The sequence below is a fragment of the Cuculus canorus genome, chromosome Z, assembly GCF_017976375.1.
Source record: "Cuculus canorus isolate bCucCan1 chromosome Z, bCucCan1.pri, whole genome shotgun sequence".
Taxonomy (NCBI): Eukaryota; Metazoa; Chordata; class Aves; order Cuculiformes; family Cuculidae; genus Cuculus; species Cuculus canorus.
The window spans coordinates 67639554-67666758 of record NC_071441.1 but is presented as its reverse complement, the minus strand read 5'-3'; the positions used below and the strand labels follow the sequence as shown (position 1 = coordinate 67666758).

The 27205-nt window shown below is 45.9% G+C and overlaps 2 protein-coding genes across 9 annotated transcripts in view; both read left to right on the top strand.

Moving 5' to 3' along the window:
* Positions 1-3276, top strand: part of LOC104056580 (phospholipid-transporting ATPase FetA) — an 86257-nt gene extending 82981 nt beyond the window's left edge. For all 4 annotated transcript variants that reach the window (XM_054053964.1, XM_054053965.1, XM_054053963.1 and 1 more), the window contains one exon: positions 497-3276. In XM_054053964.1, coding sequence (XP_053909939.1) covers positions 497-718 — 222 coding nt within the window. In that variant the 3' untranslated portion in view covers positions 719-3276. The remainder of the gene's footprint in view (positions 1-496) is intronic.
* A 256-nt stretch (positions 3277-3532) lies between these two features.
* Positions 3533-27205, top strand: part of RUSC2 (RUN and SH3 domain containing 2) — a 63362-nt gene continuing 39689 nt past the window's right edge. For 2 of the 5 annotated variants that reach the window (XM_054054297.1, XM_054054295.1), the window contains exon 1: positions 14939-15294. The gene's annotated coding sequence lies outside the window, so the exon portion shown is untranslated. Of the gene's footprint in view, positions 3593-14938; positions 15295-17726; positions 17981-27205 lie in introns of those variants that run through there. The other 3 variants (XM_054054299.1, XM_054054296.1, XM_054054298.1) reach the window with 3 other exon arrangements.

The window sequence follows — 27205 nt, the reverse complement described above, 5'->3', positions numbered from 1 at the left end:
AGGAATATAAGAAACTATTGATCACTATCCTTATGATAAGAAGCTTTTTACATATTGAAGATCCCCTTTAATAGTCTCTTTTCTAGATTAAGTAAGCCAATTTTTAGATGTTTCCTTATTTGTTTTCTGTTGTTGTGATGACTTTCACAATTTGGGTTACTTGACTGAATCACTTAGAAGAGCTGCAGTAATACCTCAACAGAGTCATCTTAGAGCTGTGAGGAACAATACACTGAAACCATCCCCTCCTTTGACTTACAGATGACACTACCATTAGCAACTGTAAAAATAAGATTACATTTTCCTTTTACCAGGCTGCCATCCTGTGCTGCCACTTCAGTTTCTGCTCAGCAACCCCTCCTGCCATCCCCCTTCTTTGGTCAATCATTTTCAGCTTTGGACCCCTGCTTCTGTTTCCCTTTTTTTGCTCCTCTTTAATTATGCTTGTGAATAATGGTGCGCTTCCCATTTTTTCTATCTTATTTTCTGATTTTAGGTGTTACTCAAGATCAAAGAAGCCAAAAAGAGGCCACCTCCGCCCTCACCCAAGAGACGCCTGCGTCGGACCAGCACCCGCCGCTCTGGCTATGCCTTCTCCCATCAACACGGCTTTGGAGCACTCATTATGTCTGGGAGAAACATGCGGCCAAAATCACCTTTTGCCACAACAGGAACATTTTCACCAAATAGTGACAAATACAAACACAAAGGACTGTAAAAAAAAAAAAAAAAAGGAAAAGAGAGAGAAGGAAAAAAACAATCAAACAACACAAACCAAAGTCACAGACTGTCAGGAGAGGAGTTTGTGCTCCCTGTGAAGCATCCAGCCATGGCCAACTAGAACTCTGTCCTCTGGGCTACCAAATCAAATACTTGTGCCTTTCCTTTCACCGATGCGCAGCCTCTGACTCCAGCCTTACTCCCTGGACATGTGCTGCTGCCTGGGAAGCCAGGCAGCCTGAATTAGAGCTGTTGTATGGTATCCTAGAAGGCCTCATTGGAACAAGAGAGAATTTGCTGTGGGAGGCACCTCTGCTCCCTGAGATTGTTCTGAATGCTATTTTTTTCTCTCCCCTTAACTACATACCTCAGAGCAAAGAGAAATCCAGGCTGAGGAAAAGGCTGAATTGGTGATGTTTTTCACATGTGCCTTTGTTTGTGTCATGAATCAACTCTGGGCTGTATTAATGGGGTAAAAGTTTTGACCTCAGGTGTGCCTTAGGTCCAGCCGCACAACCCTCAAATCCCTAATCTTTGTAATATGTGTAATTTTTTAGCCTTTTGACTGTACGCAGACACTATGGAAGGTGTGACTTGGAAATAACCTCCTTCCAAACTAACAGTTAATTCAGTTTCTCGAGAGATGGCCAGTGCCCAAGCACCACCCTCTCCCTGCACCCACAGTTGGGAAGTGCTACAAGCTCAGAGAAACTTTTAGCTGGTTAAGGGACAAGGACTTGACATTCACCAGCCTACTTTGTTTTACCTGCATTGAAAGTCTGCTCTTGTAAATGACCATCGTCCTCAGAGCCCTCTCAGATTTTGTAGCCAGGTACCAACCATTTCATTTAGCCTTAAAATAAACGGGAAGGAGAAGCTCAGGCTCTTATGTAGACCAAGCCATAAAATCTGCCCCGGAGAAGCCTGTGTCATGGCTAGGACTCTTCTGAGCTGCCAGCACGAGGTGTTTTTTCCTGCCATAACAGGCTCAGGCATACGTACATCCCTCTTAATGGGAATCACACAAGCAGTATCACAGGCAGAGATACTCTTTCATGGCCAGCTCAGAGTGTCCTGCCCTTTACTCCAGCGGTGCTTTTGCTCCATGTAAGGGATGAAGTGTCACCTGGTGGCTCCCTCAGACTCCTTGATGAGCAGTGTGGTCAAGTTTAACAGGAAATTTGTGAGGGCCCTGAGGTCTCTACAGAGTTCCTCTCTTTTGGTGAATATTTGGGAACAGTTCACCCGTCAATCATGAGCTGCAGAGAGCTGGAAATCCTATCAGTCTTGCTGCCAGCAGAGGGACCTAAGATGCACAGACATAGCCAAAGATTTGGTGATCCTGAGGGAGTGGGATTTGCTCACTGTTTTGTTACACCAGCTCCATCATCATCAGGGTTACTGGGTGGAAGGCCAGCGTGGCAGCATCTGTCCTGCGAGCACTGCTAAGCTGTCTTAATAGAGCGCTTTTGTGCAGAGGACTAAGCAGCGATGGCTGGGTGGTTTTGGTTGGGTTTTTTTTTTTTTTGCTTTTCTCTTTTTTTTTTTTTGGCTCCTTTATACAAATTTAGACTCCTTCCTTGTTTGAATTGGACTTTTTTTTGCATAGTAGCCATCTGGTATTTATTGAGAACTCTCTGCCTTGACTCTTCGAGCTATTGGTGGAGGCAATGTATGATGGCAACAGGCCAGGCATGTCCCCATTTCAGTCTGCATATAACACTTCACTGCCTTTGGTCCCAGTTTCAGTAGTTATTGCATAAGATTGTTTAAGCTCTCATAGAAGGTTTCATTGCCCGGTATTTAACTCAGCACAGAAAAACACCAGTCTGTTGCACCTACTGCTTTGGGAGCCTCGTTGCACACTGTGGTATTAAATCAGCAGAGCCAGTGCAAAGCTAGAGCTGGGTCTGGATCCAGACTTCAGTAGCCAGGAGATGCTTGCTAGGGAAAGAGCAAACTCTAATCCTATGATCTTTTCTGCAAGGAGATGCCTAAGTAGAGTGAGAGCCTGAACCCTGACTGAGGAAACCACTGTGATAGTCAGTGCTTGTCACCACTTTCTGATTTGTCATTCACTTTGCAGAGACAATCATGGCTTTCTGATGAGGATTATATCTTTCACAGTCAGACGCCCTGGGGCTAGAGGGAAAAATTTATGCAGGTAAGCAGATGTTCTGAAGATACCCAGACTGGTCTGTGGACCGAGAGCCCTATCAAAGCTGTTCCTACAGTGTAAAGCAGCAGAACATAATGCCAAGCAGCAGAGGCAGACCTTTTGCTGACAAAGCAAGACAGCTTCGAGACTGTGCCACTCTTCTCATACGGTTTACGTGCAAACCACTTACTTTTTGGCGGAAGGGAGCTTGCAAATGCTGCATCGAATGTATAGGGGATAATGTATAGGGGATAACGTTGTTGAACTTGCACCAGATAAGAGATTTTTCAGTGGTTTGACAAGATCAGCATTTGAAACATATCAGCTGGCAGTGATGTCTGTTCTACATCACCCCTGATTTTGTGAAATATTTTTTTTTTAAATAAAAATACTTGGATGACTAATTCCTTGCCCGTGTGCTAATTGATCAAAGGAGTATACAACCGGGTAAGCGTGCTGTTCTAAAGCGGGATGATGGTCTGTGGGAGGATGGATCTGAGATGACAGCACTTTCCATGCCGTATCCTGATGCAGGAAACAATCTAGTTCCCAAAGTTTGGATCCTATCAGCGTTATTTTAAGTGGAAACGTAAGAGAACACGTCGGGCATCCTTAGAGGGAGGACAAGGACTCGCAGGGGGTGGGGGAAGGCGGGGAGCGCTGAGATCCCGCCCCGCAATCCGGCTGTAAACAGCGGAGCGGTGCAGGCGGCTGGTAAGGGGCGAGAAGAGGAGGAGGAGGAGGAGGAAGGGGAGGAAGGGTGGGGTGGGTGGGTGTTCAACAGCAGCGCTTCGGCGATGGGGGAAGCGCAGTGTTTCTCGCGTGCGAGATGCTGGGAGGGGGCGTCAGACCTGGTGTCGGCTGTGCAATGCCCGAGTATGCGAATTGAGGCTTTTGTGATGCTCTTGTAGTTGATATTTATATCAAATCTAATCTCTGAAATGTAATTTGAGTTGCCTCCCCCCCCTTTTCCTCATTATTCCATAGCACAGAGGTTTGTGGTTGGAACAGTTTGTTCTACTATAGTGATTAAACACTCACCAGCCCGCTGGGCGGCAGCTTCAGGATCAAGAATGATGATGCTTTGATGATAACTGGCGATGACATGGTTACTTTTCTTATACTGTAGCAGAGGAGGGCTTAGAGCATCCTCTCACTCCCCTGAAACCAAGAGGGAGCAGTTTCTACCACTGCTAGCGTGGGGCATCAGGTGCTTTTAGAATCATAGAATTGTTAGGGTTTGTAAGGGACCTTAAAGATCATCCAGCTCCAACCCCCCTGCCACAAGCAGGGACATCTCCCACAGGATCAGGTTGCTCGTAGCTTCATCCAACCTGACCTTGAACACCTCCAGGGATGGGGCAGCCACGACTTCTCTGGGCAACCTGTGCCAGTGCCTCACCACCCTCACAGTAAAAAAATTATCCCTAATACCTAATTTAAATCTACCCTCTTTCAGCTTAAAAATGTTCCCCTTTGTCCTATCTCTGCACTCCCTGATAAAAAGCCCCTCCCCAGCTTTCCTGTAGGCATCTTTTAAGAATTGGAAGGCTGCTATACTGTCTCCATGGAGAATTTTGGGCAGAGGCACCTCGAGGATGTTCTACATTGCTAACTGCAGCACCTGCATTCCTGCTAGGCTGCCCAGTGGCTCTCACTTTATCAGTGTAAATGAACACAACTCTCTTCTACTGACCTGTAGCCTGGAAGTTATTACTCGTGAGCAGCTCTTATGGAATGGGAGGGCAAAGCAGGGCCACATGCTTATCCTGGATTCTTCAACCGAAGCAATGCTCATCAAGCGCTGTTGTAAGAAGGGAGACATTTAAATTATGACCTGTACTAATTACTAGCTGGGAACAAAACCAGGAGTGTAAGGGAACTCTTGGATACCTATGGGCAGAGGTGTTGTGTCCTACAACCCCATCAGACCACTGACAAAACATCATCCCAAAACTAGCCATTCCAGCTGGAAAGCTTCCTGGTGCGATGGCTGATTTTTCTTTTCTCCTCTTCTAGCTTTCAACCTAAATGTGCTCACAGTGCATTTATTCTCTTGTTGTCGTACCAGCATTATCCTTGTGCTTCAGCAGTTTTGTTTGTCTCTTGTGATATATTTAGAGAGCAATCCTATCCACTCCCTGCCTACATTTGGCTAGGCTTAACAAGCCAGGCTCTTAAGTTTCTTCTTGTTTGATAGGTTTTCTGTTTCCCTCAGGCGGTTTCTGCACCTGTTAATTTGAATTTATCATTTTTAAATGGGAATGATCAGAATTTTTTTTGTTTGATGCTCCTGTCATCAGTGTCTGTACAATAGCATGGGTATTTCACTGTCTGGTCTAGACTGCATTTGCTTTTCATGGCCTCATCATCTCTGTGATCCCTGATGTAGTGTAGTGGCTATTTTTCCTAACTTGACTGAATACACACAATTGTCAGCTAAATTATGTCAGCTAAATAAATACTGCTCATCTCTCACTGTCTCATGTCTGATAACATGGGGAGGAGCTGAAGTCACCATAGCATAAGTCCGACCGTGTTGATGCTTTGAACTGGTGCCTTGTCCTCAGCGACGAGGTTTTCCATGAAGGCTGGTAAGGGCTTTTTCCTAAATTTACTTAAGTTTTGGCTGATGTAAATCTACTGGAGGGAGGCAGCTGTCATTTCTCATAGCAAGGAGAGTTCACAGCCTCAGCTTCCTGTCCAGGAACCACCTCTATCCCTGTTCCAGTGACAGGTAACTGGTTTGCTGCAGAGGCGGACGTGATGCAGGACTCAGCAGAAGGACACAGAGCCTGGGCTTGACCTGTGAGTGCTTCTGGTAGTAGCTGCAGCTCAGCTGCTCTTCAGTTTTTCCAAAGCTAGTCTTCTGCTGTCCTGCTTTTTATAATTCACTGAGAAGCAGAGAATGTTTTTCTTTGCCTGGCACTGTGCTGAAGCAACCTTTGTCTCGTTGCTCCCAGCTTGAAAGGAAGCGGTTTTCATAACCCCTGTCTCTTTCCACTGCCTGCCTCTCCTGCTGGGTGGAGCTGGCTGTACTGAGCTGTCAACTCCCTGCTTTTCCGCACGACGCTGAGTCCTCTGCCAGACTCTTCAGCTGTAAACGGATCTGGCCTTTTCCATCACCCCCCCTCCCAACACCAAGAGATGTTGCGGGAAATTGGAGCTGGCCAGGCTTGCTCTGAATTAGGAAAACATATGATCCAACCAGTGGCTTTTCGTAGGTTCTCTGGAAGCATCGTGCCTGGCTTTGGGGAGAGCTGTCTGTGCCCTGGCGAGGGCTGTGCTGCTGCTCTGCTTGTTTGTACTGTGAGAGCGGTTATTCCCAGACGTGAATGCAAAGCTGGGGCAGACCTGTAGGTGCTGTCTATAGCCCCGTGCATCACCCGACAAACAAAGCACCTTCTGATCTGATGCTGCATCCCAAGGGAATGCCGATGTTTTTGTTAATGACTGCATCCTGCTTCCACATCCATATTAGACACTTAATAAAAGAAGCCTGGCTTTTGTAAATAAAGAACAAACCCACTTGCTTCCCTTAACTTTGGGATTTATGGCAGAGATCCTGGAATCTTTCAAGCTTTATTGCATTCTCCCTCCCCTGAGAGGCAGGGAGGATCATTATCTTCTTGTTCAGCAAGAAGCTGGGGCCTGAAATATGCAGACCGAGGTGACTCAGGGAGTCAGTAGCTGCCCTGAATTTTAAACTGAAGTCTTTTGTGTCATCTGGAGTAGATTGCTACCCTCCATCAGCCCTGCAGGCATCCAGGCCATTCATTCCATGTAGAGTACAGGTCTGTATTTAGAAAACTAATTTGTACTCTCATGTTGGAAAATTGTAGTCTGAAACTCTCCTAGTTCATGTGCCTTATAGAAGCTGCTGGGCTAAGTTCCAGTCTGGTGACCTTTCACTGGCAGCAGTAGGTTTGCATCCCTTGGGCTTAGATAACAACACCTAGAGCAGCTGCTTCAGAGGCTTCCTTACCTCCTGGCAATCATCCCTCCAAAACCTTCAGGCTGTGGTTAAGGAACATAGAATATTCAGAAGGTGCAAGCCTGGTTTATGACTGCCCAGTATTCTGCCTGCAGTTCTGCTTCTGGTTCAGTTTTTGCTGTGACAGCAGGTGATGTCTGACACTTCTTCCTGTGCAGGATGCCTGCTATCCTGAGTTTTCTCTGCTCAGTGTCTTGCTTGTGTTGCCTTTTGGGTGGGTTGGTAGGGCTGTTGGCTGAGCAGAGTTTCATAGGCAATGTGCGGGAATACATCTCTTCTCTTTCTGTGTGAGCTGGAGGATATAATATCCCAGACCAGGATATTACATAGGGCTTATGGTTCACTGAAACGTCGTTTCTGCCTTTCTGCTGGGATCGCAGGCAATGTTTTACATGAAACAGATGAGGGATAAATGAAGTGCCTACTTCATCCTTCCCCATTTCATCAAGCTGGTGTGTGGCAATGGTGCCTTTGAGCCATAGGAATAAATGAAATTAAGATATTGTGTATATATCTTATATATACAACTGTAGCTGTATATATATACAGCTGTAGCTGCCTGATGCTCTTCCCTATGGTAACCTCTGCTGAAGCTAGGCCAGGCATCAGATCCTGCTGGTTTGCCAGCTAAACTTGGAGTTTTTCAGGGTAAACTTGGCTGGGAGGAGGTTTTCTGCTTGCTGTATCCCTCACAGGTGTTTAGGGAGAGTGGTTACCCCAGTTCTTCTTGGCCTTACACAATCTCCCTTTTCCTTAACACTTAACTCCCAGTTCTTCACCAAAGCTCTGGACACAGCAGGGTATTTTCTGAGGTTTGTTGCCCGTAGCCTGGGGTGGGTATTTGCTGAGCATCTTTGTAGCCCTTAAGCATTGCCCTGGACTCTGCCCTTCTGAATGAGTTCTCAGTGGAGCTGTTGTTGGGAGTGTGTCCATCACCCAGAACCAACGCGTTCTTTTAAAGATCCTTGGCAGAATGATAACAGTACTAAATTATAGTTACAGTTAAAGTTTTATTTTCTTAACAGGTTCCTGGCACCCAGGAACCTTGAGGGCAGAGGAGAGGGAAAGTGTTGCATCTTGAAATTGCACGGACTCATTCTCAACTTTATTCTCAGCCCAATTCCTTTTATATTCTTCTCAATACAAATCATATAACTCTAAAACTTACGTCCAATCACAGTTGTTAGTATATACCTATAAACCAATCAACTAACAGATCATGTGCTGATCACACACCTATTTACTGCTAACTTAACATAATGTTTGGATACTTCCTTACTGATATCCACGGGCAAGGCAAAAGCTAGGGGTTACATAATTTGAAACGTTTATCTAAGCTGTGTGACAATGCTCTATGTATTTCATTGTGTGTACTGAATTCTTGCTTTCTCATCCCACGGTTTTGTTCCATCAAGCACAACAGTGTCCTTCTCCCAAGGCTGCTCTCGCTCCATCGACATATTTGAGCTTACTCTGGAAGCCTGCACATCTGCCCCTTCTGTGTTTATAAAGAATGCTTGTTTCAACTTGCAATCTATTAAACTTTGTATAATTTTCAGCAAGCATGGAATACAACCTAAAATACAAATAAAAAATCACTAAACACATTAATCCTACTTGCAATATTCTTTTAAGCCACACAGTTACTCCCAAGTTACCAAAAAGGTTTCCAAAAATATCAAAACCATCATCTTGCTGTAGCTTTCGCACTCCATCTTGTAGACTGTTGATGTTCTTGTGGATAGACTCTGAATGGTCAGATAAATTCATGCAACAAAGTCCATCAAAATCTTGGCATCTGTGACCTTGCACTAATAGCAAAAAATCTATGGCACCTCTGTTTTGAAGCATAGCATGTCTAACAGAATCAGCATCTAACAATAACCCACCAATTGCTAGGAACGTAGCATTAGTCTGTTTTGCTAACCAGCAACGAAACTTATTTAGTATCCCCAAAGCTTTACCCACAGCCACTTGTGGTGCAAATAAAGATGCCACTACAATTTCACCACTGTCCCAAAACTTTGTATTATCGCCGCAATCAGATTGATAGGCATGTGTGAAGCGTTTGTGACTTTTTCTATGACTTTCATTACTGCGATGTTGGGTGTCAATACTGTTAGTCTTCCAATACTACATGGTCCCACACACACACAAGAGGGGAAACCAGGCCAGCCGTGATCTCCACAGGTTAAAATGAATCAAGGAGGCAACTTGTGCGGGTATCTACTAGATAATGTTAGATTTGCAGCAGTATAGTTGTACCATGTAGTGGCCTTTCTGTATACAAGCAAGGTGGCATTTAACCATTGAATCTTATGAGGTTCAGGAATCTGTATACCCTGGTCTTGATCCCTTAAATGAGGACCACAGATCTGTGTCACTGAAAATCACACAGTAATCCATTTTCACAGATCCGAACAAATCTAATTCTTGTAGTTCAGTGTTCATTTTTGGAAGCTATCTAACCCAATTATTGAACTGATCAACCATATCAGTAGGGGTGTTAATTACAAATTGCCATCTGTCAGAGGGAACAGGCCAGTTGTTGACAGGTTGTCCTACCAAGCAGGTAGTAAAAGGATTCCCTGGACTGAATAGTCATAGGCACAGTGTGTCCGGTTCTGTTTGACTAGCTAGAGTTACCCATATATTAGTTTTTGATTGGGGTGGAAACCACAATGATGAGGTTGTCATCATGTCGCTGATGATGACGATGATTGTGACAATGAAGGCTTGACCCGTCAAGCAGGCACCCAGCTTGGTCCGGAACCTGTAGAAACACAAGCATATCAGGCCCAGTCAACACGGGTTCATGAAAGGCAGATCTTGCCAAACTAACCTGATCGCCTTCTATGACAAAGTGACTCAACTACTGGATCAGGGAAAGGCTGTGGATGTAGTCTTCTTGGACTTCAGTAAAGCCTTTGACACAGTTTCTCACAGCATTCTGCTTCAGAAACCGTCTGCCTCTGGCCTGGACAGGCGCACACTCTCCTGGGTGAAAAACTGGTTGGATGGCCGGGCCCAGAGAGTGGTGGAAAATGGAGTTAACTCCAGCTGGAGGCCAGTCACAAGTGGGGTTCCCCGGGGCTCGGTACTGGGTCCAGCCCTGTTCAATGTCTATATCAATGACCTGGATGAAGGCATTGAGTGCACCCTCAGCAAGTTTGCAGATGATACTAACCTGGGTGGAAGTGTGGATCTGCTGGAGGGTAGGGAGGCTCTGCAGAGGGATCTGAACAGGCTGGACCGCTGGGCTGAGGCCAATGGGATGAGGTTTAACAAGGCCAAATGCCGGGTCCTGCACTTGGGGCACAACAACCCTATGCAGTGCTACAGACTAGGAGAAGTCTGGCTGGAAAGCTGCCTGGAGAAGGACCTGGGGGTGTTTGTTGACAGCCAACTGAACATGAGCCAGCAGTGTGCCCAGGTGGCCAAGAAGGCCAATGGCATCTTGGCCTGTATCAGAAATGGGGTCTCCAGCAGGTCCAGGGAGGTTATTCTCCCTCTGTACTCGGCACTGGTGAGACCGCACCTTGAGTACTGTGTTCAGTTCTGGGCCCCTCACCACAAGAAGGATGTTGAGGCTCTGGAGAGTGTGCAGAGAAGAGCAACGAAGCTGGTGAGGGGGCTGGAGAACAAGTCTTAGGAGGAGCGGCTGAGAGAGCTGGGGTTGTTTAGCCTTGAGAAGAGGAGGCTGAGGGGAGACCTTATTGCTCTCTACAACTGCCTGAAAGGAGGTTGTGGAGAGGAGGGAGCTGGCCTCTTCTCCCAAGTGACAGGGGTCAGGACAAGAGGGAATGGCCTCAAGCTCCACCAGGGCAGGTTCAGGCTGGACATCAGGAAAAAATTTTTCATGGAAAGGGTCATTGGGCACTGGAACAGGCTGCCCAGGGAGGTGGTCGAGTCAGCTTCCCTGGAGGTGTTTAAGGGACGGGTGGATGAGGTGCTGAGGGGCATGGTTTAGGGATTGTTAGGAATGGTTGGACTCGATGATCCAGTGAGTCCTTTCCAACCTAGTGATTCTATAATTCTATATCCTCCATCCCAAGTTATTAAAGGAAAAGTTCTTTCCCATTGATTCATCAGTAAATTTTTAAAAATAACTTGGGCCTTATCTTGAACTTTATGTTTCTGTGAATCAAAGTGTCGACATATAGGGAGTCCTTTTGTACATGAGTCCCGTTTGTTGTTGCAGCCCTTCCATCACTAAGGACTATGCTGTGGGAGTTGGAGATTATCCAGGGCTGCTATAGCCAAGCTCCAGGCGGGGACAGCGGCTATTATGGGAGCAGTGGCTTGGTGGTGGAGGCATGATCTGGTGCATAGATGTCCAGAAAACCTTTTAGTATTCCTATGTCTGCTGCTTTTCTAGTGCCTTTCTTTACGAATGCCTATTTATCATGCTGGTCATGTATCATACAAATCCGGTATTTTTCCTGGATCAATAGGACTTGGATCAAAAGGATCATCCAGATCCTCATCAAAATTATTGGGCGGCAATACTGCAGAGGTAATAGGAGCAGGATATGTTCTTTGCTTCGCTGTGGGGTTTGGTGATGGCAATCGACTCAATAGAGGAGCTGATAGGACTGTAGGAGCCATTGCTCTATCCTCTGTATTTTCCTGCAGTCCCTTGTGCAACTTTAAAATCTCAAATATGACTCGCCAACACAGCAATAAATTAGCAGCTGCCTTATCACCACAAGTAGCACCGTCCCATAGTTGGACCTCAATTTCATCCCACTTCTCTGGGTCATAAACATTTTTAATATTTATAGACAGGTCATTCCTACATGCCCAGGCAAGAGTCTTCTGTAAGTGTTCCTCATCTACTGTCTTCCTGTGGTGTTTCAAGATTTTATAAAAACTTATAAGACATCTTTTTGTTCCTTTGTCAAATGTGACCCCATAGTTCCCAGCTGCTTACCTCTCTCCTTTCAAGAGGTGTTGATGTGCACGCACAAAATCTGCTTCATTTCAGCGGTGAATCCCTGGAGTTCAGCTGGGCAATGCAACTGGATCAGCAGCTAGCCTTCAGGCCCCACAGGAAAGAAGAAACCTCTTGTCTTCTTGGTGCATGGGACCTTCAGGACCTGATAATGAGGGGAAGGAAAGGAATGCATGACCTGCTCAGTCACAGAGAATGGCTCTTTTCCTCATAAAGTGGTGTTAGTTGTGCTGACCACATTGCCGAGGGTTGGGAGCCACCATAACTGCTCACAGTGTCCCCCTCAGGACTGCTCCTGTCTGAACAGTCTCCCCAGTGACAGCTCTTGGGCTGCTGTCACAACTGTTATTCTGACACCAGAATCTGTCTGGCACAACCTGTTAAGGCTGCTGTTGTAGGACACTGCCTGAGGATGCTTTCAACCTCTCTGCAAGTTCAGTGGCTTTGCAGAAAACTATGCACTATGGTGGAAATGTCTCTTGGGTGACTTGCTCATGTCCTTCACAAGAAGAACTTCTTGTTGGCTAGTTTCACAGTGGCTGGTTCAAACTGCACCAGGATCCTCCACAGGTGCCAGGGCAAGATGCTGGTTCAGATGGTGGTGTGTGAGCCTGAGTTTGATGTACTGCTAATCTCATCCCAGCAGTGGGATGTGGAGCGTGTCCATCCTACTGCTGTAATGATTGTGCTACCATGTACAGCACTGAGACTGTGCCTGGAAAAGCCCATGAAGTATCTGGTACAGATATCTACCTGTGCATGGCCCTGTGTCAGCACAAGCTCAGGTGCAGACCACGAGCATTAGAGCTCCACAGCAACTTGCATCAGGCTGTGCTGAGATATCCTATTGAGCTGGAGCATTCTTCCTCACTTTGCTTAGAGCACTCCCTGTCACATAGCGTGTTTTTCAATGCATCATAGATCTAGAACCTGCAGTGCCTGGGTCATGTGAGGGTCTCTGTGGAACACATGCTGTGCAACCCAACTAGCTATGGTTTGAAAGACCGAGTAAGGATTATAATTTTCTGATGATTCTGTTAGTCAGGGTAGTCAGTTTGGAAACTACCTGAAGAATTACAGGAGTCTCTTGCAAAACTATTAGCGTGATAAAACAGCAAACGGGATTCCATGCTCATAAATGCCACAACTTTATGCGTGTAATGGTGATTTACAAACAGTTTATCACTGCCCACCAGAAGCCATTTGGAGTCTCTGTGGATTGTTGTCTGAGCACATCAGCTCAATGTTCAGCTGTAGTCAAAAAGGCAGACCTTATACTGGAAATAAAGCAAAAATCAAAATATGCTGGTATATATTCTTGCATTTTGAGTACTACGTAATGTCTGGTCACCTTCTCTCAAAAAAAGAATGGCATAGATTTGGACATGATACAGAAAAGGGGAATTAGAATGATTAAGAGACTGAAACAGCTTCTGTAGGAAAAGAGGTTAAACAAGAAAAAGCAAATGCTTTTGGGAAAGAGTAAAGGACTATGAAATATTGTACAGTGGGGAGAAGCTGAGTAAGGAATGACCTTACTTGACTTTGCTATTTCTCACAGCACAGAGGAAGAACATCCAGCAAAATTATTTATTGGGCAAGAGGTTAAGGAAGTCCTTTTTCAACACGGTTGATTTGCAGAACATGTTGCTATGAGATGGCATGAAGGATGAAAATACACACAGATTCCAAAAGGAACCAGACACCTCAATGGCAGAGATGTGTTTCAGTGCCTGTTAGACATGGTGGTCAGTGTGCAACCTCCGGCCCTGGAAGTTTCTTGACTGCTGGTTGTTTAAGGCTGGAGGAGTGTGGTCTTAGGAGAGATAACGTTGTCTGTGATATGGATATGCTGGTGCCAAAATGTCCAGGATAGGGCACTAGACCAGAAGAGTTGTTGGTCTGACTAAATATAGCGGTTCTTGTTACCAGAACACCCCGAAACAGTGGGGTGAAAATGAACTGGTTTTGAGCACTTCTGGTCTAATGGCTCTCCTGTGGGAGTTACACGCATGTCAGCACAGATATTCTTTTGTGTTTTAATAGCAAATCTGAAAGCCCGTGCAGGAGAAAGGGAGTGGTGTAGGCAGAGCCCGCCAGCTCAGTGTGCCAGACACTGGTCATTGCAGAGAGCGTGCCAGCTCAGTGACCACCGCCCAGCCTGCCAGGTGAGATGCCTGGTGTTAGCTATCTGGTCCTAACTTTGCTCCCTCTTGGCTTCTGATTAGGATCTAGTTTATGTTCTGGTGGGACAAAATCTGGATTCTTAGAGCCTTTTCTTCATTTAACAGTGGGTGTTCTTGTTATCCATCCAAATGTCTCGTTCTACCGCGAGGGGAAAGAGCAGGCTATTTCAAAATCTGTTGTGAATTCCTCTATCCTTTCCAAGTCCTATGTTGCAATTTCCTTCAAAGTCTAAGTAGCAAAATGTCTGCAGGCTCACTCCGCTGAGAACTGGGAAAGGTTGGAACTGTACTGCCTTTAAAAGTCTATTTGCTGATAATGGAGTGCTCATTTTAGGAGTAATAGTAGAGCCACTGTTATTTGCTGCTCATCCCATTAAAAACTTAGCTAACCAATTTTATTTTTTTTTCCCTGGAAGCTGGCTGAGGCCGTAGGAAAAAAAAAAACAAGACAGTAATGGAATATGATTTTTGTTCACCATTCAGCTTGCTGAAAGTAGATTCTTAACCGCTTAAGCCTGAAACTGGTATTGCAGTGAGATTTTGGGAACAGAGGACGCAGCATCTAATCATAATTTTACCTCTGCCTCATTCCTTGGACAAAAATCTATGCACTCACAAGCTGTAATGTTCGTACCTCTTTCAATAGGATGGATGAAGAGTTTAAAGCCCCTGTTGTGCTGCCTAGTTCCCTGCTCCCTGAGGAGAAGAAAAAGTCTCCTGGCAGCCTCAAGCTGTTTTTAAACGAGACAAATGCCCAGGGTGCCTGTCTGCCTGTACACCAAGTCCCTTTTTAGCATGCTTCTCCACGCAGCTATATCTGGCTCCAGTTCCTTGCTCTGGGAACGTGACCTCATCATTGTTTTGGTATTTCCAGTGATTCAGCCTGGTCCGGGGCAGGGAGGAGTCATTCCTGGTGCAGGCTGACAGGGTGTTAGTGCGTTGCTGGAATTCCAGAGCAGTGCAGTCCCAGCCCTTCCGCTGCCCTGACAGCACGGCTGAGGTTGGGCTGGTGCATTGCATTCCTGCCTGGCAGATGGCCTGTACACAGCTGGGTAGAAGGACCAAAGCTCCTGCTTTTAGGAGTAGTGAGGATCCTGTCTTTTCAGTGTACCTGCTGTGGTGAGGGTGAAGAAAGCTGGGTGCAATAACTTACATGCCTAGGAAAGCCGCAAGTATTCTTTGCTTGACGAGTGGGAAAAGAATCTCACAGAAAGCTTATTGCTGTTTACAGACTGTTAGAATCCCATAATGAAGTCGCCTTTACAACGTCTGTGACAATTCGGTAAGTGTTACAATCCTTCTTTCACAGGGGAGGAATCCTAGCCATCAATGAGGGAGGCGGTCTACTGGATGTTTTGTACAGCTGAGCAGGAAAAGTAAACTCCCATGAAGTGGTCGCCACTGTGCATGTCCTCTCCTGTGGGTTTCCTCAATGAACTATGAACTTGGGCAGACTGAGGGGGAGGAGTGGCTGTGGGGAAGAACAGCTTCCAAAGTGAGACAAGGCTAAGCTGTACAGTTTGCTAAGCCACATTTTCTGTGAGTATCACATTCTTCCATCTCTCCAGGTGCGGTCAGAAAGCACAAGGGTGACTTTGTAGATGGGATTCCCCAGCCCATGTCAATGCTCGTGCCCACATCACATCCACAGCAGCTGTGGATGCTTCAGGGCTGTCACTTATGCCTTGGCAGGATTGCTATTGATGCTGGTGTAGTAAGCCTTTTTGCAACCCGGATCTAAACACTATCAGGTGCCTTATTTGAGCCTGAGTTGTTGTGAATGGTTTCTCTAAGCTTTGGGATCTTCTCGTGATTAGCCATTCCCTGGCTGAGACCAGCTTGGTTGCAGAAGCAGTTTGGTTGAAGATGTATCTTTAGTATTGTGTTGCTTAGCAGTGAACTAGCCTGTCAGTGTAGTCACTTCACTCTAGGAGGAACCTATTTCCTGTTTGTCTCTATGCAAGGATAAGTCATGGAAGCTCATCGTGTTTGGAGAAGCAGCCCCCTGTCTGGAACCCTCTTGCCTATATCAGTGAATGCTTGGAGGTGAAGTTGTGGCTGTATTTTGTCTCAGACTGATTTGGGGAGCTACATCTGGCACCAAGTTCATGGTTGTTACATTGGGAAATTTTCGGTTTTTTATTGTGCAAGGGTAGCTCAATGCCAGTATAGCTATCCCAAGGTCAGCAGGCCTGGGCTTTGGTGAAGAATCTCTGCACTGTGGAGAGGGAAACCATGAAGCAATTTCCTCATTTCAGGCACTGTCAGCCCAGGAAAAGGATATCAGCATGTGCAAGAACAGGGAAATTTAATAACCACACTCTCCCGGTTGTGTTGAGTGATAATGGCTATACTACCAGTTTGCTGGAGAGAAGAGACAGCACATAATACAACCTGACTGCTTTCATTAACAGGGAACATTTCAAGCTGTCTGAATGTCTGGATGGCTTCACCCCATTCGCAGGTATCACCAGGACATACACTTGTTGCTTTGAAGTCCTTATGCTCTCTATGAAGCTACATTTTTAACAGCATTTGCTAATGAAATTGGCCTATGTCAACTGCTTTCAACCTTTTCCAATTTTGAGACCAGGCAATATTATTTCAAAGGAGGAAAAGAGGTCTTCCAACCTCTGCAGAACAGACTTCTGTGCTACATAACTACATGGACTCCCTGCTCTTCGTCACTGGTTGCATCCGCAGAGGTCACTGGTATGGGCTATATAACTATCTAGCAACAGGCTTTCTGAAAATAGGCTGTGCCCGCTGTGGTATGCATACTGAAACAGCTTCTTCTCAGCCTCTTGATGAGGTGTCTCAGTGCTTACTAGTTTACTGGAGAGTTGCTAGAACCCAAAACCCCCCTCTACTGCTGGTTCTAGCTGTGGGGACAATGGAGGCAAAGCCTCCAAACCCTTTGACAAATCGCTTCTTTGCAGAGCTAGTCCCTGTCCCCTCAGCTGCCTTGTTTGGTGTAAATCCAGTTGCATTGCAGCTTTTAAGTTATCCTGAAATGGGAAGGAAAGAAGAATCCTGGCAGGTGCCAAAGGCAGTTGAAGAACTGGAGAGAGAGGGTAAGTCCTAGTGACCGCAGAGCCCCCATGCAGGGGCAGAGGGCCTGGACTGTGGGACTGGGATCCTGTATGATGAGCTGGTCACGCACATGGGTGGAGCAATGCTCTGATCAGCCTTTCTCCCAGGCTGCTGTAGTGACGTGCACCAGAGAAGGTGTGGGGCAGGGGTTGTCCGCCGTGGGGCAGAGGATGGAGAGTTGCATAGGTTTGCCGTACTGCTCACAGGTGGTGTGCATGGAGTTGTAGGAGCTGCTAGAGAGCATGGAGTTGGGGGATCACCCCTCACTAGTGGTCACTTCACCCCACACCTTCCCCTTGCAGCCAGTTGCCTTCTCAATCCCCTGTCTGTGCAGGCAGGCGGTGGAGCCAGCCTGCTCAGCCCCATCACGTTTGCTTCTTTCTGAGCTTGCTGTAAATGGCTCTCTGTAACACGAGCTGCATTTCTGCCATAGTCCTCTCTAGAGTGCATCTGTATTTACACTGGGGCATTCATTCAATCTGGCCCTTGCGTTGCCAGCAGCCCACAGCCCTTGCTTTTCTTTCCTGCCCACATGCTCTGTGAGCAAGACCAGCACCCTGGCATGGCTGTGCCTTAGCAGAGGCAAGTGACTGGCAGTGGGAGGAATCCCTGAGCCAGCTCCCATCTGGAAGAAGTGCCTTGTCATGTTGCCTCTCACCCGCCATCCTGCAGAAACAGAGGAGCTGCCTGCAGAGAATCCCTGCAGCTCGGCTTGCTGATCCGTGAGCTGACACAGGGACAAGCTGGTTTTGCTTTGGATTATCACTGGCTTGGCATGCTGTATTCCTCCTGCTGCTCTCATGCCGTTGCTGCTGCACTCGGCTTCCAGCTGAAGCGAGCTGAGCCCACAGTCCAGGGAGATTGTATCTGGCAAGGTAGGAGCTGATCCTATCCCTTTATTCTGCTGAAAGTAATGTGGCAAGTCCTGCCCCTTCCTGGAGAGCATGCTTCAATTAGCAGCGTGTATGTGGTTTTATTTTGCATTGTTTTGTAGCTCCGATGAGCAATCAGTATGCTGCTCAGGCTTTAGCCTCTATTACAAGGAACAAAAATGCATATATGCATTTGCTTTTTACCTACAGACTGGGAAATCAAACTCTGGCTCCCTTTCCACTCCAGGATAGTGTGCTGGTGCTCCAGAGGCTATCTTCTGTGTTCTTGTGCAGCATCCTGTGATTGTTCTGCAGGTCATGTTACCTGCTTCTCCAGGAGACATGAAAATAGAGAGCAGTCTGAATGTGTCTTGGGAGAAATGGACAGGGAAAATAAACTCACAGATGGCAAAAATCAAGGAAGTTTAATTGGCATGGAAATGGCTTTAGAGAAGTTATTTTTACCCCAGAAAATTAAACAGGGGAAGAGCTTCCTTTCCTCGGATAGTCTCAAAAGGATTTTTTTTTTCCGACTTCACTCCTTTAAGGCAAGCTGTTTTGATTATGAAAGGGCCCGAGGCTGCTCTCGTCCCTAGGCATGAAGGAGAGTCAGTCTTGTTAGTCTGGTGTCTTCTTTCCAGAAAACCTCACTGGCATTTAATGCTTCACCGTCCCCCACCACTGCACGCCTTTCCTGGTGCTGTATAGGGAAAAGAGGTGTTGACCGGGAAACCCTATACCTGCTGGATTTCCCTGCACTAGCCAAGGACAGATTAAACAGAAGGGCAGCAGCATTTTCTTCTGACCTACATGGTGTTTAAGCACAACTGTTCCCTTTTTAGTCAACAGCAGCTGGGATGTGGCTGCCCAAGTGCTCATAGCCATCCATCTTCCCCAAGTTCACTGGGCTTCCCTCATAGGTGGATGACAGTCTCCTAAACAGGACAGACACGGATATCAGGTCTTCTGCAGGTGATAGTTTACTTCTGCGGATCATGTTTTAGCCCCTCATCTAGCTGCTAAGCTATGAGGAGGGAAGGGGTCCTCTATCTTTCCCTCCTTAGCATACCCTGCTGTGCTGCCAGTGGGTGTATAAATAGTGCCCACAGTATACTATTTTGGTGACAAGCTCTTCCCAGGATTCATCCAAAATGTTATGTGAGCAAGTGTTAAAAATAACACCAAGCCCTGCCCAAATGCTGGCGTTGTTTCAGCCAAAGTGTTAGGAATCTTCCACAGAGAGCAACCTTGGACCTTTGGGAGCGGGCAGAATGAGGGGGTCCATCAGGCCTCCCTCTGTTTTCTTCTTCTTGCTGCCCTACTGACCACAGAGTACACTGACCCACAGGTTCAGCCGATCTGCTGGCTACCCAGAGGATGTGAAACTTTCACTTCTAGTTAGGTTATTTGCTACTGAGATTTCCCTGTGTGTTCTGAGTATTATCTTTAGTTCTATTAAGAGGTACAGGAAATGACAGGAGGAGTTCACCTGAGCTTTAGTCTAGCCTGCTGCGAGGTCCCTAATTGTAGCAGGATCTAGCTGCTTCACTAAAAAGCCTTGAGTTGTAGCAATGTCATATGTAGGCATTCTGACCCTGTGTTAGGTTTATCCTGAGGACCGGTAGCTGGAGACTGGTTTGATCGTAGAAGGCATATTAAACCTATATGTTGAATTAGCAGCTGTAACTGAGCATTCTTCCTATCCACATAAACACAAAACTAATTACAAAATTCTGCCCTTTTCCTGGTGTGATCACTGCCTATAACTGAAAACTGGAGCACTCTGCAGAGATTCCCGGAGAGCCATGCTCCTCAGGCTGTGTAGCCAGTGCAGGATGCACTGTCCCAGTGAGGAGCTGGAAGCTCCAGCTTATTTCCCTCAGGCCAGGTTTTGCTTGTTATGGGTTAAGTTCTATGCTAGGTGTGCAATTCAGCTGCTCTCAGGCTGCTGGAGCATCAATGCTGTAAAGCAATAGACTCCACTGAGTTGTTGGTCTTGCGTGTATGGAGCCCAGAGCGCACAGAAATGCTTCTTGGAGGACTCAGGCTCAAGGAAGCCCCATGTAAAGACAGAGATGCTCTTTCATGAAGACAGATGATGTGGCTCCACTCTTGCCTGGTCTAATATGGAATGTAGAAGTTACTGCCTGTGGGATTGCAGCGCCCATTGTTCCTACATGCCTTAATACATGGAGCCTTGCACTCTGAAGAAGATGAAAAGAGCTAAGATGTCTCCTGGCTGCAAACCTGGGGGCACTGCTTGAGCTTACCTATTTGTTCTGAGTTGAAGGCAGCAGTGTCATGGACGGGGGAGAACACGCTTCATTTTCAAATGCTGGGGGTCAAGATGACAGCGTTAATTCTGCTCTGTTGCTCCTGGGTCTCCATATTTGCATCTCCAGACATATCTGTGCTAGTTTCTGGCTTTGTAGAGGAAGGACCAGATGCTTCTGCAGTCTCCGAGTACTTTATTTTCCAAAGAGCTGGGTTTATTTTAAGCTAATAGAGAAAGTTGCTGTGAAAGCAGCAGGCATGCAAAAATTACTAAAAAGGTCAAAAGCACTGTTTGGTGTTCCATGCTTCACCTCCTCTGATATGAGATTGTTAATTCTGGCAGATGTTCCCAGGGATGGAGAGCAGGTCCTGTTAGAACGTTGTGACCAAGTGTTTTCTCCAGCCAGTGCACTGAGAATGAGTGAGAGCAGAGCAGCTGCTTGTCTTCTGGCTTGGACCATTGTATCTTGCATGCTCAGCCCTTGCTAGCCCTCCTGCCCATCTCACCTTTTAGCTGATGTTCTCTTTTGTTTGCTGTGTGCTGAGAAGCACATGCTGGGTTTGTGCACAGGAATGCTTTCTAAGTGTTTATTGAAATCACAGACTTCAGAATTGTCTGGACATGGAAATATGTCATGGAGATGAAAAGCATGTTTCTGTTTTTCCAGGAATATGCTCTGGGCAATCAGTCCTTCATCTGGGGCTTCCTGCTTGCTCCTCCTGTTCCTCTCCCATGTCCAGCCAACAAAGGAGGTCTCTGAGTCATTGTCGCTGTTTATTATTAGGCCTGAGCCAAGGCTCTTTGTATCATCATACATTACAGAGCTCCTGAGGGCTCTTTCAGGGCTCTTTCCACCCTGGCATGCTCTTGTTCCTGTGAGTGGAATGCGTCTGGCATCCATGGGGACACATGACCTTGTTTGTTGTCTTTAAGCACCTCTTCTCTGGACATTTCTTAATGGTCTTCTGCACAGTGCCAGAGCCCCACACCATGATTTTCAGCAGTTCCTGAAGTGCTGAGGTATCTCCATGGGGAAACCCTGTAGAGCAGTGCAACCCAGCTCTTTTGTCTGCTTCATGTGAATTTGAGCCCTGTTTCAGTCTGTACAACACAATCAAAGCTTGGCGTGTTTGTCAGGCATCTCCTGTGACCTGCGCTGCCTTTGTGCCCTGCCTCGTCACGGGTGCCAGGTCATGGGCACTCTGTGAGCCTAAGCTTTGCCTCTACCAGCTTTGGTTTTCTATTTTAAAGAACATGGCAGGATTTCCTCCCACACATGGATCCCCTTTTATCACTATAGCATTTCCTTTGACGTGTCTTTCTCCAGCCTGGACAAAATCATTGCACACAGGGACATACTTCCCATTTCTGGCTCTGTGTGCCTGCCTGTCTATGGGATGGCTGCCCCTGTTGGTTTAACCGTCTTTTTGAGAAGGTAGACCTTGCATAACTGGCCGCACAGCAGCTAGGTGCTGCAGATTAGACTCTTAGTGCCAATTAAGCATACACCGATAAACACATGCAGCCAAAAGGGTGTTTGATCATGGTCTGACCTGACATGGAGACCTTCCTTGAGTACAGGTGACTGATGACCCAGGACAGCCTGCTCTATTAGATGGGAAGAGGTTAATAATAAGCAGAAAGAAACGTAGAAATATTCTTACCTGCAGTCAAGAACCATCTTCAGCAAGACTGAATTGATGAGAAAAAGTCTCCTCACTGTGGGATGAATCCACTGGCTGAAAGCCAGTGCTAGGAAAATTCAATTCAGGGGAAAAGCACCTGGGGGTGAATTTTTAACTGCCAGGTGGATTAGCTACTGGATCAGCTGGCATGGGATTATTTCCATTTTCAGGCTGTACCTGTAGATTTGCTGTTTCCTTCCAGGAGAGTGTTTCTGTTTCTTCAGGTAGCCTGCCTCACAAAATAAACTGCTCTGGCCTTTTAATCTTGCAGTAAGGGCTTCCTGCTCCTCTGAGTCAAACAGAAATCATGTGAGAATAAGACCTCCAGAAACCATATAGTGACATCTGCTTTACCTAGACATAATGGGTATGCCATTCCTCGTGTTTCTTCATTTCATCTCTCCCTAGAAGCTCCTAGTGACTCAGGCATTATCTGCTGCATCCTGCGTCTTAGCAGTCCAGACCCCTCCCTCTTTCAATATTTCCTGATGCTGGGTTGGCCAAGACCCTAAAATGTGCATTTCTTCAGTGGCAAGCCCAGAAAAAGAAATTATTTCCAATTTCTGATACAAAGGGCCTGTAAAAACTAACAGGAATGCACGCCATTACATAAGTAAGGCAAAGAGCCTCTGGGACAGACAGAACCATACAAAATTGTAAGAAAACTAATCTTATCTCCTGGCTGCTGTGGTAAAATAATGAAGGGTTAGTTTTATCTATTATACCTGGTATCTAATCTGAGCTTCCCTGGCTGCCTCTCAGGGGAGCCTTTTCCTGTCGTCGGCGACGTGGAGAGCATTCACAAGAGCTTATTCACTTGCTCTTGGCAGCAGCCGTTTATGCATTTCAGAACTGCTTTCATGTACCTCTAGTTTTCTACAGAGAACCCACTCGCTTTGCAATTTACTCCTTTCTTGTTTTCCTTGCTGTCTTTGAACTTACCAGTTTGTCCATATAGGACACGTCCATGAGGCGTGTGTCAGGGTTGAGCAGAGAGAAAGGATTACTCCATGTCTTGCATATGACAAGCCTATTCATATAGCCCTACATACTTTTTGCTTGCTTCAGAAAATAATACCACTATTATTCAAGCTAAGCATGTGATCTATGATGACCACAGATCCCTTCTGAATTAGCAGGTTGTGAGTGATGGTTACAGGTGGGGATGCGCAATCTGCTGCGTGGCAATGGTGCATGGTAATTATTGTAATTTATGCCGCTTTGCTGTTTATGTATAGATCTTATACATTCAGCTAACAGTATCTGTACTGTAGGTAATACAGATGAAGAGTAAAAAACAACTATACCATCTGAGAGCCAGCAGGTTAAATGTACCAGTGGTGGATGGGATCTCAAGAATTTAGTTATGAGCCTGCATTACAGAGGCTTTTTGGCAGAAGTTTTCAATGGTTCTCCCTTAACTGCCCTTTTTCCTCTCCTCTTCCTAGCTTTTCTAAGTGCCTACTGGTATGTGGGATCCTCAGGAGCACAGGCAGTCTCTTGGGTGGCACTGAAGTCATATGCCTGCCAGTAGTGCTATAGCATCACTACTAGTGGGTAGGTTTTCAGTGTACCTTCACAGACCTCTTCTAAACACAGAGTACTCTGAAGAAGCACAAGTTGTTTAGACATTGCTTTATTTGCCACTAAAACATAACAAGCTAGAGCAGGTACACTTTAGAGCAGCACTACCTGTCCAGTTTGGATGGTAAATGGAGAAACTTAGGAAAAAAAATCAGTATAAACAACCATAATTAATATCACGTCTCTAATAAGTCAGCTGGTGGTTATGCGCTCTCTGGGTTTCATTGCAAAGGTGGGAGTGTTTGAGAAAAGGGAGGTCTGCTGGGGACTCACTTTGTGGTGAGTGGGCAGATCTCACTGCTTGACTTTTGCTGTTGCCCTGAGCAGTGATGGCAGAGAAGCGCTTCGACATGCGCAGAGGGAGGTGAGTGTAGGTTTTCTCTGTGAAATCCAGAGCAGATTTTATACTTGCTGTTGCCTTGGAAAACTGGAATATTTATGACTCAGTACTGAAGCAGGAGGGCAGGAGGCTTTTTCCATTTTTGGATGTGGCCTCTTGTGTGTCCAACAGTGATGTTTTTCATCTCCTCTGCTTCTCCTTCCCTGCTGCATCCCTTCCATTGCAGTCTCCGTGAACAGAAACTTGTTTGCAGTGCAGTCACCCTCGCTTTGAGTCAGCCAGGCAATGCCACTGGAGTGGTAGGGGAATGTCACTTTGGTGTACATCACAGGAGCCATAAGCAGTCACCTTCCCTGTTTCAGCGCTGTGGATCCAGCTCAGCCCTTTTCAGCTGCTTAGTTGGGAATATGTAATTTTTATTTCAGGTCAGAATACAACCTGGTAAATACAACAGAACTGTGGCTGCCAAATTCACCAGCTCCAATATGGTGTGGAATGTGGCACTTAAGCCTTTCCTCGTGGCAGTGGAGAACTAGCCAGTTTTAGTGAAACTAATGGTTTAGGTAAACTGTGCTGTAGGAGCAACATTGATCCCGTTTTGAAAACTAATTTTAATAGGAGTTAAGCCAGTTAACACCTTAATGCTCATTGTTACCATGAGCTGCTCATAAAAATTAATTGCCAGATTAGAAGGTATATTTTTTTTTTTAGTAATTAGACCCTTTCTCCTCCTTTTGCCAAAACTTTAATTGGTTAAAGAGTTTATATTCCCACTCAGTGTATTATCAGTGTTAGAGTGAGTGCTCGAAGAAGCAGGGTTGCTATTACAGCTGAACTCCTTCTTTAAAAACTCTGAAATCTCAGGCTGGATCAGCTATGCTCAGGCTTTGCTTTAATTCAAGGTTTTCTGTACAGCTTTATGAGTTTTGCTTATCAGATTGAAGCTGAGACTTCAGGCATTATTCTGGAGTTGCTTTGCTGTTTCTGTCCAGATTTCCCTCTGTCTAAAAGTGTCCAACTATTTTTTTGTGTTCTTGCTTGGGCAGTACTAGAGCTAGAAGATGGTCACTGGGGTTGTAGGATCAGTTCTTCCTTTACCGCAGCCTTCAAAGTGATTCACATCTCCTTGTTGCCTCAGTCTCCTGTGTGCAAAATGTTCATAGCAGTATATTCCTGGAAAAACAGTATTAACACACTGGAATTCTAGGCTGGAAGGGACAGGAGACAGACAGTTGAGTGTGGGCTGGGTTTGGGTTTCCCATAGACATCTCGGTATTGTAGAATTATGTGGAGCTTAGCCCAGCCCAGTGGGAAGCCTTGCCAGCTCTAGCCCTATCTGGTAGTTGTGGCTTTTTATGGAGGTTGTGAAAGCCTCTGTTCCTGGGCAGTGAGGCATCAGCTGAGGATTCAACTTCAATACAGGAAAGTGGAAATAAACATAGTGATTGGGATGAAGGAACCACCTATCTCAGTATGATTTTTCTAAAACTGGCTGTAGGTGGTCAGCTAGAGAGGACAGGGAGCAGGGCAATCAGGGGTCATATCCTACTTTTTTTTTTCCAGGGGATTTGCTAAGTCTATTATATTTTATCTGTTCAGTAAGCTGAAACAGATCTCTCAGGTGCTTGTCCTGCCTTCTCTTGAACCCGTGTGGACTTCTTAGGTGTGCTTCTGTAAGAACTCAGAAGCAGTAAACAGACTAGAGAAGATAACAGGAACATTGAAAGCGGAACTACTGATCTGAAGGGAAGTTGCTAGTAGAGAGTAGCCTCAAAATGGAAGCTATTCAATACATCCAACAATGCTCTGAATATTAAAAAGTTAGTTTTTATTAGTGGTATTTCCTGAAGACACAAACCTATGAAGCATCATCAGAGGCAATTCAAGGTTATTCAGTGGGAAGAGCTTGGATGTTCCTAAGGAATAATACAGATGTGAACTGGGTAGTCCAAAATTGTGTGCATGAGAAATGAACAAAAAGTTCAGTTCCAGTGGCGAGCTCATTGGGAAAAGAGAGACATGAGAGGAAGCCCAGGATTGTCTATCAATAATGTACAGGATAACTGTGAGCATCTGGTATGATGCAGCCATGAAAAAGATAAATGTCAACCAACATGACAGATTGGACAAAAGATTTGTAGGAGAGATGAGGAAATTTTAGCGTGTTAAGGCACAAGGAAACCTTGCTTGGAAGACTCTGTATTTACAGTCGCTCTCTGAAGGCTATATGGAAACTGGGTCAGATCCAGAGAAAGGATACGGATATGATCAAAGAAACGGAGAGCCTACCTAATGTGAAGTGATTAAAGAACTCAGATAATGTAACTTTAAACTCAGATTGGATGAACACTGACGTTAAAGCTCATTTTTGGAACATAAGTGAATAGGGGTGAGCTGTGCATGGATAAAGATAAGCTGGAGATGTAGAGAATGTTCTTAAACATCAGAGGAATGAATTTGGTGAATTAATTCTGTTAGAAGACAGTTAGCAAGCAACAAGAAAGGTACAATTTTCAGGAAAAAACAGCGATGACTTTCTCTTTTCAAGCCATTTTCTTATTTGGAAGTGTGACTCCTGCCTCGGGTCGCAAGCCCTGGAGAAATCAGTTCTGCTGTTCTGGACAGTGAGTAGGGCTCACTGAGTCAGGATTATCATGGGGGGCTGTGATCAGCATAACCATATAGACTCCTCTGCCTCTGTCCTCAGATCCTCTTGGAAGGCAGGCTTAGTGGGCTAGTGACCGCCTGGGGAAATGTGAGGGCTGAGGGCAGGCATTGCCACTACACTAATATGTGATTTTCTCAATACATTTCAATTTTTGACTACTCATTCAAAATCTCCCATTATTTGTGCCCACCAAACAGAAGAGTCACCAAGCACATATTGGTAATGACCAGCCTGTATTGATCACTGTGTGCAAGAGAGAAATGCTATTTGATCTTGAGGGACCAGGCTCACAGGGATGGGGAATGATTTTTCTTTTCTTTCTGAGGATTTTCATGAAGTTTTCAGCACATCTTACATTCCTGTTGGCCTCTGTGTTCTGGTCCCCCTTGCTTCAGTTGAATAGGACTATGCTCATAATTCAGCTCTGACCAACATTCCTCTCACTGGCATTCCTGCAACAGCTGGATCAGTGATGGATGGGGTTGCCGTGTCTTGAAGATTTAGATTTACACCACTAGAAATCAGTGACTGAGATGGAAGGGCACTAAGCAGCTTTCACCTTGCTCCGGAGAAATCCAGCATGTGGGAAAGAGTGATGGTGTTCCTCCTTCCTGTGGCCATGCTACAAATGGGGTCATGATGGGCCAGAAGCTGTAGCCACAGATAGGAAGGCACA